The sequence below is a fragment of the Bombina bombina genome, chromosome 8, assembly GCF_027579735.1.
Source record: "Bombina bombina isolate aBomBom1 chromosome 8, aBomBom1.pri, whole genome shotgun sequence".
Classification (NCBI taxonomy): Eukaryota; Metazoa; Chordata; class Amphibia; order Anura; family Bombinatoridae; genus Bombina; species Bombina bombina.
The window spans coordinates 134,790,818-134,804,563 of record NC_069506.1 but is presented as its reverse complement, the minus strand read 5'-3'; the positions used below and the strand labels follow the sequence as shown (position 1 = coordinate 134,804,563).

Sequence of the window (13,746 nt, the reverse complement as noted above, 5' to 3'; positions counted from 1 at the left end):
CTGTCCCTTTAAAAGGCAAGCTGCATATTTACCACCAGATGCTTGTAAACTAAATCAAATTTGTTCTAAATATATATTTTAAAACTGCTGAATTGCTTCTTTTTATACTTCAGTCAGGTGCTCAGATGAAGAACCAGTACTTAGTGTGTGTCACTCTCTTGGCAGTTGTTGCCCCGTTGCTGCAATGTTGTGTGCCAGCTTTTGTAGCTTGTTTTAATGCAAAATACCCTAAGCTCTTTATTCTGCTGAGTAGCAATGCACAGGTGTAAGCAAGCACCTTTAGTTTTCTGCAACAATATACGCGCCACAACATGTGACTTATTTTTGAATAGTAGCTTGATTTTGGATAGCACTGTGCTGAATCCCTTGCAAGGCTTAAACACACAATTATATGCAAAAAAGAATGTTCGTTTAGCGCTTTTCTGTAAAAAGGAGTAAGTGGCGCTATAGTATTCCAGCATGTTATTGAGTAGACGACATACATACCTTAGAATATTTAGGCAGACATTGCCTTCTAGGTCTATATTTGGATGATATACCATAGTTTCACACTTCACTTTTGGCGGGTCATGAGGATAACCTTGTCCCACCTGCAATTAAACAAAGAATAAATATTGCAGAAAAGAATTAAATGAACTCACAATGCTTCTAAAACCTATTATTTAAAAGTATTTCTCTGCAATTGTTACCTAGTAACATTTTCTGATTAAGTGACAACATAAAGCGTCTAATAATGCTAAAGTTGACAAATTCAGATCACATTTAGGTGCCAGCCAAAAAAATTAATAAAGTAGTAAAGTCAAAATGATACTTTCTTGATTTAGATAGATCATGCAATTTTAAGAAACTATCCATTATATTTATAATAAGCTTTGCTTAATTCTGTTTGTATCCTCTACTGAAGAGTAAACCTAAGTAGGCTCATAGGTCATCAGGAGCGTGCATGTGTCTTTAGCCTTCTATGACAGCAGTGTTTGCAACAATGCTTATAGTAATGTTATATATTGTTACAAACACTGCTGCCATAGAGGGCTAAAGAAACATGCACGCTCCTGATGACATATGAGCCGAACTAGCAAAGAACCAAGCAAATTTGAGAAGAAGTAAATTAGAAAGTTTCTTAAAACGGCATGACCTGACTCATGAAAGTTTAATTTCTGACCATACTGTATACTTTTAAGGAGGCAGACAAACGTTTATACAGCACATGTAAAATACAATTAAAATATCAGGAACCAGGGTTGAAATTCCATGTGCAATGGATCCAGGTATTTCAGGGTGTATTATACTTACTATAGACTAACTAGACCATACCAAATACTTTGTATGAAAAATAGCAAATTATGCTACATATGTAATATACAGTAAGATTTTTTTAAACACCAAATCCCCATTAGTACTAATTCTCTCACACCCACAGCCAGGCACTATATTGCACTATGAACAGACTCTGCTTGGCAATCCCTGCTTTATAATATTCGGGTGCACAAACTTCCCATTTACAAGAAGTGTGATATTAAAACAGCGCCTAAATAAAGTTATTGAAACCATTTAGCTCATTTATAGGCTTTACTACTGCAGCCGATGCACTATTCATTTTGAATTTATATTTATTTGCAGATAAGGTTTACCGTTTTACAGCGGGTTAGGGACTGGAGCCCCGCTGTAAAGTGAAACAAGGCAGTTTTGCTTTCTTTTCACTTGCCAGTGTGTTTAAAAGCTTGTTTATTTAACATATATTATGGGTGCAATAGTGCAACGTTTAGTTTAACACTCGCACAGCACAGTATTCAAGTAGTATACAATACTGTACCTGTAAATAGTGACAGTTACTGTAGTAAATTTTGCCAGACTACAGCACTGAGACACAGATTGCACTGTAATGCTGTAAACAAATTGAACTAAGCATAACAAAATGATGCCAGTCACTTTTCTCGCAATCTTATATCTCAGTCCATTAAACAGAATCACCCTCCAACTGGACATCTGCCTGGGTGCAAAAATGTTAATGATAGGTTACAAAGATGATGCACTCTCAGGTCTTTGTGAAAAAAAAGCTTCAGTTTAATGAAAATTTTTCGGGGACAACCTCCCCTTCCCCACCTGCTGATGAAGGGGAGGTTGTCCCCGAAAACGTTTCATTAAACTGAAGCTTTTTTTTCACAAAGACCTGAGAGTGTATCATCTTTGTAACACACACATAGATAGATATAGATAGATATAGATATATAGCTATAGATATATATTCATGCAATATAATTAAAAAGGTTTTTCATCCTGAAATAAGTATTAAATTTGTAATTATGTAGAATGAGGCAGAATATTCATGGCTGTAACGTTTAAAGGGGCATTCCACACGAAATACATCTTCTAAGCATAGTATTGAGGTTATTCCCCATCTCCTTCTAGTCATGGCCCAAGGCAGAATATGCTGTGATATGAGATGTCATCGCAGAAAATGCAACATGTCTGCAGAAAGAATGGGACATATGCAGCAACTGTTAGTGATTTTATTTTGCAGCACTGTTCTCTTTAAATAGCGATTTACTCGGACTGCACGGTGTATGTTTTCCTTAACACAGTGCAGCTAGAGTGAAGCACTGTTTAAAGAGAACAGTCAAATATGGGGCAGCTCTGCAAAGCAGCAGCACATTGCTTGACGACTGGCTTGCAGGTATTTTTTTCTACACCACTCCCTAGCCTTTTCCACTCTGCAAAGCTTTGATGCAAGACATTTTGTTAACAACTGACCATTTTTATTGCTTCAGTTTTACCTTATAATTAAGTGATGTTAGACCAAAAGCAAAGGAAACACATTTATTTGAGACATTTTAAAAACTCATCATTTCTTTCTCATCAGCTAATTTGCAATACAATTTTCAACTGCTGCAATATATTATAAAAAACTTTAAAAATTGCTTTATTCTCCTGTTAATAAACACATTGCAAATGAATTGGTCCTTTAGTGTAACTGCCTAATTTGAAATTTAATTTCAAAATGACCTGCAGAAAAATGTTCACTAAAAAAAAATTTCAGTCACAGAAAGTAAAAAAAGTTCTGCCTCTGGGGTCATGGGTGCCGCCATGTTGAAATCTATCTTTCAATACATTCCAATTCTGTCTTGTTTACACATGTGCAAGAACTCTCCTTTAGATACCAGCAGTAGCACCCACCTGAAGTTAGACACTTTTTCGTTACTCGTTATTCATTATTCAAATCCTAATGTTGATTTCCACCAAAGTTAGGACCCTAACTTGGGGAAAAGATCCCTCAGGGGCCCACTGAATGAGCTTACCCTATCCACTCCCATAGCTGTTAATAGCAAATACATACATCATATAAACATCTGCCCTATAAAAACTAAGCTTTGTGTCAGTAACTACTACTCAAGTATACCCTAGACCACTGGTTTTCACACCTGTCCTCAAGCCTCCCCAACAGGCCAGGTTTTCAGGATTACCTTGAATGAGAGCAGGTAAAAATAACCATGTTTACTAAGCAGCTGATTACTTCACCTGTGCTCCAGTTCAGATATCCTCAAAATGTGGCCTGTTAGGGAGGCCCAAGGACAGGTTTGAAAACCAGTGAGCTAAACTGAGAAGAATCCAATGACACCAAAGTTAGGACCCTAACTTGGGTATAAGACCCATCACGCACCCCTGAATACACTGCCTCTATACACTCTCATAGGTGATAATAGCAAATACATATACCACAGTTTTTTGGGGGGCAGAAATAATTGTATTTGCTATTATCCCCTGATGGGTCATTTCCCCAAGTTAGGGTCCTAACTTTGGTGTCATTGGGTTCTGCTCAGTCTGTGAATACTAAAGTATAACTCAAAGTTACACAAAGGCTAGTTTTTCTAGGGTAGATATTTATGTGGCGTATGTATTTTCATTATAACCTGTGATTATGGATAGGGGCAATGCATTCAAGAGGTATCTGATGGGTCTTATACCCAAGTTAGGGTGTCATTGAGTCTTGGGTATACTTGAGTAGTAGTCAATAAGTGACACAAAGCCTAGTTTTTACAGGGTGGAAGTCGATTTAGGACCCTAACTTGGGGATAAGACACCTCCGGACCCCCTTAAATCATTGGCCCTATCCACACTTTTTGGTGTTAATGGAAAATTATATATATATATATATATATATATATATATATATATATATATATATATATATATATATATATATATATATATATACACACACACACACACACACACCAAGTGTACTCCTGACAGAGCAGAATCCAATTACACCAACTTAGGAATAAGACCCCCTCTGGAGCCCCTGAAAGCACTTACCCTATACCCTTTCATTGATCATAATAATAAAAACTAAGCTTTGCGTCACTTAGTGACCGTTACTACCCAAGTATACCCCAAACTAAGCAAAATCCAAAAACATCAAAGTTAGGACCCTAACTTGGGGATAGGACCCCTCACTGTCCCTATCCACTCTCATAGGTGATACAACAAATACATACATAGTATAAAATATAAAAACTAGGTTGTCATTTAGTGACTAATAAACAAGTATAACACAGAATGAGCAGAAACTAAATGACATCTAAATTAGGACCCTAATTTGGGGATAAAACCAATCAGGAGACCCCTGAATACACTGATCCTATCCACTATCACAGGTGATAATGAAAATACATGCATCATATAAACATCTAGCTGTGTGTCACTTTGTACTGCTCTGCAAATATATATTGAGAATAACCCAAAAAGTTAGGAGCCAGGAGTAGAATTCAAGGAGCCAGCAGCTCCCTGGCTCCTGGGTTTGTCGAGCCTTGACTTAGTGACTACTAACCAAGTGTAACAGACCAAGCTGAATCCAACGACTAGTTAAGACACTAACTTGAGGATAGAACTACCCCTCAGGAGCCCCCTAAATGCACAGACTCGATCTACTCTCATAGCGGTTAATGGTGAATTTATTCATCATATAAACATCTCCCTATAAAAACTAGGCTTTATGTCAATTAGTGACTACTTCCCAAGTATACTTCAAACTGAGCAGAATCCAAATTGTACCAAAATTAGGACCCTAACCTGGGGATAAGAACCCTCAGGAGCCCCCTTAAAGCACTGCCCCCTCCACACGTGTTAATGGAAAATATATACATCCTCTCTGTCCTATAAAACTAGGTTGTGTGTCACTTAGTGGCTACTACCCAAGTATACCCCTGAGAGAGCAGAATCCAAAGACACAAAAACATAATTTATGCTTACCTGATAAATGTATTTCTCTTGTAGTGTAGTCAGTCCACGGGTCATCCATTACTTATGGGATTATATCTCTTCCCCAACAGGAAGCTGCAAGAGGATCACCCAAGCAGAGCTGCTATATAGCTCCTCCCCTCACATGTCATATCCAGTCATTCGACCGAAACAAGACGAGAAAGGAGAAACCATAGGGTGCAGTGGTGACTGGAGTTTAATTAAAATTTAGATCTGCCTTAAAAGACAGGGCGGGCCGTGGACTGACTACACTACAAGAGAAATAAATTTATCAGGTAAGCATAAATTATGTTTTCTCTTGTTAAGTGTAGTCAGTCCACGGGTCATCCATTACTTATGGGATACCAATACCAAAGCTAAAGTACACGGATGAAGGGAGGGACAAGGCAGGAACTTTAACGGAGGGAACCACTGCCTGAAGTACCTTTCTCCCAAAAATAGCCTCCGAAGAAGCAAAAGTGTCAAATTTGTAAAATTTTGAAAAAGTGTGAAGTGAAGACCAAGTTGCAGCCTTGCAAATCTGTTCAACAGAGGCCTCATTTTTAAAGGCCCAGGTGGAAGCCACAGCTCTAGTAGAATGAGCTGTAATTCTTTCAGGAGGCTGCTGTCCAGCAGTCTCATAGGGTAAACGTATTATGCTACGAAGCCAAAAGGAGAGAGAGAGGTAGCCGAAGCCTTTTGACCTCTCCTCTGTCCAGAGTAAACGACAAACAGGGAAGAAGTTTGACGAAAATATTTAGTTGCCTGCAAATAGAACTTCAGGGCACGGACTACGTCCAGATTATGCAAAAGTCGTTCCTTCTTTGAAGAAGGGTTAGGACACAATGATGGAACAACAATCTCTTGATTGATATTCCTGTTAGTAACTACCTTAGGTAAGAACCCAGGTTTAGTACGCAGAACTACCTTGTCTGAATGAAAAATCAGATAAGGAGAATCACAATGTAAGGCAGATAACTCAGAGACTCTTCGAGCCGAGGAAATAGCCATCAAAAACAGAACTTTCCAAGATAACAGCTTGATATCAATGGAATGAAGGGGTTCAAATGGAACGCCTTGCAGAACGTTAAGAACTAAGTTTAAGCTCCACGGCGGAGCAACAGTCTTAAACACAGGCTTAATCCTAGCCAAAGCCTGACAAAAAGCCTGAACGTCTGGGACTTCTGCCAGACGCTTGTGTAGAAGAATAGACAGAGCAGAAATCTGTCCCTTTAACGAACTAGCGGATAAGCCCTTTTCTAAACCCTCTTGTAGAAAAGACAATATCCTAGGAATCCTAACCTTACTCCATGAGTAACTCTTGGATTCGCACCAATATAAATATTTACGCCATATCTTATGGTAAATTCTTCTGGTAACAGGTTTCCTAGCCTGTATTAAGGTATCAATAACCGACTCCGAGAAGCCACGCTTTGATAGAATCAAGCGTTCAATCTCCATGCAGTCAGCCTCAGAGAAATTAGATTTGGATGGTTGAAAGGACCCTGAATTAGAAGGTCCTGCCTCAGAGGCAGAGACCATGGTGGACAGGACGACATGTCCACTAGGTCTGCATACCAGGTCCTGCGTGGCCACGCAGGCGCTATCAGAATCACCGATGCTCTCTCCTGTTTGATCTTGGCAATCAGTCGAGGAAGCATCGGAAATGGTGGAAACACATAAGCCATGTTGAAGACCCAAGGGGCTGTCAGAGCATCTATCAGCACCGCTCCCGGGTCCCTGGACCTGGATCCGTAACAAGGAAGCTTGGCGTCCTGGCGAGACGCCATGAGATCCAGATCTGGTTTGCCCCAACGATGAATCAGTTGGGCGAAGACCTCCGGATGAAGTTCCCACTCCCCCGGATGAAAAGTCTGGCGACTTAGAAAATCCGCCTCCCAGTTCTCCACGCCTGGGATGCAGATCGCTGACAGGTGGCAAGAGTGAGACTCTGCCCAGCGAATTATCTTTGAGACTTCCAACATCGCTAGGGAACTCCTGGTTACCCCTTGATGGTTGATGTAAGCCACAGTCGTGATGTTGTCCGACTGAAATCTGATGAACCTCAGAGTTGCTAACTGAGGCCAAGCTAGAAGAGCATTGAATATTGCTCTTAACTCCAGAATATTTATTGGGAGGAGTTTCTCCTCCTGAGTCCATGATCTCTGAGCCTTCAGGGAATTCCAGACTGCGCCCCAACCTAGAAGGCTGGCGTCTGTTGTTACAATCGTTCAATCTGGCCTGCGAAAGGTCATCCCCTTGGACAGGTGGGGCCGAGAAAGCCACCATAGAAGAGAATCTCTGGTCTCTTGATCCAGATTTAGTAGAGGGGACAAATCTGAGTAATCCCCATTCCACTGACTTAGCATGCACAATTGCAGCGGTTTGAGATGCAGGCGCGCAAATGGTACTATGTCCATTGCCGCTACCATTAAGCCGATTACTTCCATGCACTGAGCTACTGACGGATGTGGAATGAAATGAAGGGCACGGCAAGCATTTAGAAGTTTTGATAACCTGGCCTCCGTCAGGTAAATTTTCATCTCTACAGAATCTATAAGAGTCCCTAGGAAGGGAACCCTTGTGAGTGGTAATAGAGAACTCTTTTCCACGTTCACCTTCCACCCATGCGACCTCAGAAATGCCAGAACTATCTCTGTATGAGACTTGGCAGTTTGAAAACTTGACGCTTGTATCAGAATGTCGTCTAGGTACGGAGCCACCGCTATGCCTCGCGGTCTTAGTACCGCCAGAAGTGAGCCCAGAACCTTTGTAAAGATTCTTGGAGCCGTAGCTAACCCGAAGGGAAGAGCTTCAAACTGGTAATGCCTGTCTAGGAAGGCAAATCTTAGGTACCGATAATGATCCTTGTGAATCGGTATGTGAAGGTAGGCATCCTTTAAGTCCACTGTGGTCATGTACTGACCCTCTTGGATCATGGGTAGGATGGTTCGAATAGTTTCCATTTTGAATGATGGAACTCTTAGGAATTTGTTTAGGATTTTTAAGTCCAAGATTGGTCTGAAGGTTCCCTCTTTCTTGGGAACCACAAACAGATTTGAATAGAATCCTTGCCCGTGTTCCGTCCGCGGAACTGGGTGGATCACCCCCATTAGTAAGAGGTCTTGTACACAGCGTAGAAACGCCTCTTTCTTTATTTGGTTTGCTGATAACCTTGAAAGATAAAATCTCCCTTGTGGAGGAGAAGCTTTGAAGTCCAGAAGATATCCCTGAGATATGATCTCCAATGCCCAGGGATCCTGGACATCTCTTGCCCAAGCCTGGGCGAAGAGAGAAAGTCTGCCCCCCACTAGATCCGTTTCCGGATAGGGGGCCCTCTCTTCATGCTGTCTTAGGGGCAGTAGCAGGTTTTCTGGCCTGCTTGCCCTTGTTCCAGGACTGGTTAATTTTCCATCCCTGTCTGTAACGAGCAACAGCTCCTTCCTGTTTTGGAGCGGAGGAAGTTGATGCTGCTCCTGCCTTGAGGTTACGAAAGGCACGAAAATTAGACTGTTTGGCCTTTGATTTGGCCCTGTCCTGAGGCAGAGCATGGCCCTTACCTCCCGTAATGTCAGCGATAATTTCTTTCAAGCCGGGCCCGAATAAGGTCTGCCCTTTGAAAGGAATATTAAGCAATTTAGATTTAGAAGTCACGTCAGCTGACCAGGATTTAAGCCATAGCGCTCTGCGCGCTTGGATGGCGAATCCGGAGTTCTTAGCCGTAAGTTTGGTTAAATGTACGACGGCATCAGAAACAAATGCGTTAGCTAGCTTAAGTGCTTTAAGCTTGTTCATAATTTCATCCAATGGAGCCGTGCGAATGGCCTCTTCCAGAGACTCAAACCAGAATGCCGCCGCAGCAGTGACAGGCGCAATGCATGCAAGGGGCTGTAAGATAAAACCTTGTTGAACAAACGTTTTCTTAAGGTAACCTTCTAATTTTTTATCCATTGGATCTGAAAAGGCACAACTATCCTCCACCGGGATAGTGGTACGCTTAGCTAAAGTAGAAACTGCTCCCTCCACCTTAGGGACCGTCTGCCATAAGTCTCGTGTGGTGGCGTCTATAGGAAACATTTTCCTAAATATGGGAGGAGGGGAAAAAGGCACACCGGGTCTATCCCACTCCTTGCTAATAATCTCTGTAAGCCTTTTAGGTATAGGAAACACGTCAGTACACACCGGTACCGCATAGTATCCATCCAACCTACATAATTTTTCTGGAATTGCAACCATGTTACAATCATTCAGAGCCGCTAATACCTCCCCTAGCAATATGCGGAGGTTCTCAAGCTTAAATTTAAAATTAGAAATCTCTGAATCCAGTCTCCCTGGATCAGATCCGTCACCCATAGAATGAAGCTCTCCATCTTCATGTTCTGCAAATTTTGACGCAGTATCGGACATGGCTCTCACAACATCAGCGCGCTCTGTCCTTAACCCAGAGCTATCACGCTTGCCTCTTAATTCTGGCAATTTAGATAATACTTCTGTCATAACAGTAGCCATGTCTTGCAAAGTGATTTGTAAGGGCCTCCCTGATGTACTTGGCGCCACAAAATCACACCTCCTGAGCGGGAGGCGAGGGTACTGACACGTGAGGAGAGTTAGTCGGCATAACTTCCCCCTCGTTGTCTGGTGATAATTTCTTTACATGTAAAGACTGACTTTTATTTAAAGTTACATCAATGCATTTAGTACACAAATTTCTATGGGGCTCCACATTGGCCTTCATACATAGTGAACAAACAGATTCATCTGTGTCAGACATGTTTAAACAGACTAGCAATGAGACTAGCAATGAGACTAGCAAGCTTGGAAAATACTTTTCAAATAAATTTACAAGCAATAAAAAAAAACGCTACTGTGCCTTTAAGAAGCACAAAAAGATGTCACAGTTGAAATAACAATGAACCAAATTAGTTATAGCAACCAAATTTTCATAGTAAATGTATTAAGTTAGCAAAGGATTGCACCCACCAGCAAATGGATGATTAACCCCTTAATACCTAAAAACTGATAACATTTTAATAATTAACGTTTTTATCACAGTCAAACACACTGTCACAGGTCTGCTGTGACTGATTACCTCCCTCAAAATGAATTTTGAAGACCCCTGAGCTCTCTAGAGACGTCCTGGATCATGGAGGATGAAGTAGGAAGATTGTGACTGAATTTTTTCTGCGCAAAAAAGCACTAAAATAGGCCCCTCCCACTCATATTACAACAGTGGGGAAGCTCAGTTAACTGTTTCTATGCAGAAACAAAAGTTAGCCATGTGGTAAAAATCATGCCCCAATAAGTTTTATCACCAAGTACCTCACAAAAAACGATTAACATGCCAGTAAACGTTTTGAACATACATTTTAAAAGTTATGAAGTGTTATTAATAAGCCTGCTACCAGTCGCTGTTACTGCAGTTAAGGCTCATACATTACTTCAGTATTAACAGTATTTTCTGAGTCAAATTCCATTCCCTAGAAAAATACTTCAGTGTACACACACTCATCAGCCTAATACCAGTCGCTACCACTGCATTTAAGGCTGAACTTACATTACATTGGTATCAGCAGTATTTTCTCAGTCAATTCCATTGCTTAGAAAAATAATTTACTGCTCATACCTCGTTTGCAGGGGGGCCCTGCATGCTATTCCCCTTTTCTGAAGTTACCTCACTCCTCAGAATGTGCGAGAACAGCCAGTGGATCTTAGTTACGTCTGCTAAGATCATAGAAAACGCAGGCAGATTCTTCTTCTAATGCTGCCTGAGAAACAAACAGCACACTCCGGTGCCATTTAAAATAACAAACTTTTGATTGAAGAAATAAACTAAGTTTACAAACACCACAGACCTCTCACAACGACCTATCTTTAGTTAGGTTGCAAGAGAATGACTGGATATGACATGTGAGGGGAGGAGCTATATAGCTGCTCTGCTTGGGTGATCCTCTTGCAACTTCCTGTTGGGGAAGAGATATAATCCCATAAGTAATGGATGACCCGTGGACTGACTAAACTTAAGAGAAAGTTAGGACCCTAAAATGGAAGTAAGACCCCTCAGGATATCCTTGACTGCACTACAGCTATCCACTCTCACAGGTCATAATGGTAAATGCATACATTGTATAAACATGTTCTATAAAAACTAAACTTTGTGTCACTTAGAGACACCTACCCAAGTATACAGCTGAAAAAAAATAAATCCAATGACACCAAAGTTAGCACCCTAACTTGGGGATAAGACCCTACTGAGAACACTAAATGTACTTTCCCTCTCTACTCTCATAGGTGTTAATGTCAAATACATGCATAGTATAAACATCTGCCATATACAGGGAGTGCAGAATTATTAGGCAAGTTGTATTTTTGAGGATAAAATTTTATTATTGAACAACAACCATGTTCTCAATGAACCCAAAAAACTCATTAATATCAAAGCTGAATAGTTTTGGAAGTAGTTTTTAGTTTGTTTTTAGTTATAGCTATTTTAGGGGGATATCTGTGTGTGCAGGTGACTATTACTGTGCATAATTATTAGGCAACTTAACAAAAAACAAATATATACCCATTTCAATTATTTATTTTTACCAGTGAAACCAATATAACATCTCAACATTCACAAATATACATTTCTGACATTCAAAAACAAAACAAAAACAAATCAGTGACCAATATAGCCACCTTTCTTTGCAAGGACACTCAAAAGCCTGCCATCCATGGATTTTGTCAGTGTTTTGATCTGTTCACCATCAACATTGCGTGCAGCAGCAACCACAGCCTCCCAGACACTGTTCAGAGAGGTGTACTGTTTTCCCTCCTTGTAAATCTCACATTTGATGATGGACCACAGGTTCTCAATGGGGTTCAGATCAGGTGAACAAGGAGGCCATGTCATTAGATTTTCTTCTTTTATACCCTTTCTTGCCAGCCACGCTGTGGAGTACTTGGACGCGTGTGATGGAGCATTGTCCTGCATGAAAATCATGTTTTTCTTGAAGGATGCAGACTTCTTCCTGTACCACTGCTTGAAGAAGGTGTCTTCCAGAAACTGGCAGTAGGACTCGGAGTTGAGCTTGACTCCATCCTCAACCCGAAAAGGCCCCACAAGCTCATATTTGATGATACCAGCCCAAACCAGTACTCCACCTCCACCTTGCTGGCGGGAGTCGGACTGGAGCTCTCTGCCCTTTACCAATCCAGCCACGGGCCCATCCATCTGGCCCATCAAGACTCGCTCTCATTTCATCAGTCCATAAAACCTTAGAAAAATCAGTCTTGAGATATTTCTTGGCCCAGTCTTGACGTTTCAGCTTGTGTGTCTTGTTCAGTGGTGGTCGTCTTTCAGCCTTTCTTACCTTGGCCATGTCTCTGAGTATTGCACACCTTGTGATTTTGGGCACTCCAGTGATGTTGCAGCTCTGAAATATGGCCAAACTGGTGGCAAGTGGCATCTTGGCAGCTGCACGCTTGACTTTTCTCAGTTCATGGGCAGTTTTGCGCCTTGGATTTTCCACACGCTTCTTGCGACCCTGTTGACTATTTTGAATGAAACGCTTGATTGTTCGATGATCACGCTTCAGAAGCTTTACAATTTTAAGAGTGCTGCATCCCTCTGCAAGATATCTCACTATTTTTGACTTTTCTGAGCCTGTCAAGTCCTTCTTTTGACCCATTTTGCCAAAGGAAAGGAAGTTGCCTAATAATTATGCACACCTGATATAGGGTGTTGATGTCATTAGACCACACCCCTTCTCATTACAGAGATGCACATCACCTAATATGCTTAATTGGTAGTAGGCTTTCGAGCCTATACAGCTTGGAGTAAGACAACATGCATAAAGAGGATGATGTGGTCAAAATACTCATTTGCCTAATAATTCTGCACTCCCTGTAAAAACTAAAGTGACTACTACCTAAGTATACCACCGACAAAGCAGAATCCAGTAACATCAAAGTTAGCACCCAAACTTAGTGATAACACCCCTCGGGATCCTCTTGTATGCGCTGCCCTATCCACTCTCATAGGTAATAATGCAAATACATACAAAGTATAAAACATCTGCCATATAAAAACTAGGTTTTGTGCCACTTAGTGACTGCTAAGTATTACACAGACTGAGCAGAATCCAATGACATCAAAGTTAGGCCCTAACTTGGTGATAAGACCCCTCTGCAGCACTCACCATATCCCCTTTTTACAGGTCATTATGAAAATATATACACATCATATAAACATCTCCTATGGAAGCTAGGCTTTGTGTCATGTAGACTGAGCAAAATCTATTATGACACCAATTTTAGGACCTTTAAAAGGGACAGTCAACACAAAAATTGTTATTGTTTAAAAAGATACCAACCAACATTGTTATATTAATATACTTTATAATCTTTAAACCTCTAAATGTCTGCCTGTTTCTAAGCCACTAAAGACAGCCCCTTATCACATGCTTTTCACAACAGGGGAGTGCTAGTTCATGTGAGCCACATAGATAACATTTTGCTCATGCC

The 13,746-nt window shown here is 41.0% G+C and overlaps 1 protein-coding gene across 1 annotated transcript in view; it reads right to left on the bottom strand.

Annotated features, from left to right (window-relative positions):
* The window catches only part of UBE2M (ubiquitin conjugating enzyme E2 M), a 115,098-nt gene that overhangs the window by 84,401 nt on the left and 16,951 nt on the right, over nucleotides 1-13,746 (bottom strand). The window contains exon 4 of the mRNA XM_053690582.1: nucleotides 487-590. Coding sequence (XP_053546557.1) covers nucleotides 487-590 — 104 coding nt within the window. The remainder of the gene's footprint in view (nucleotides 1-486; nucleotides 591-13,746) is intronic.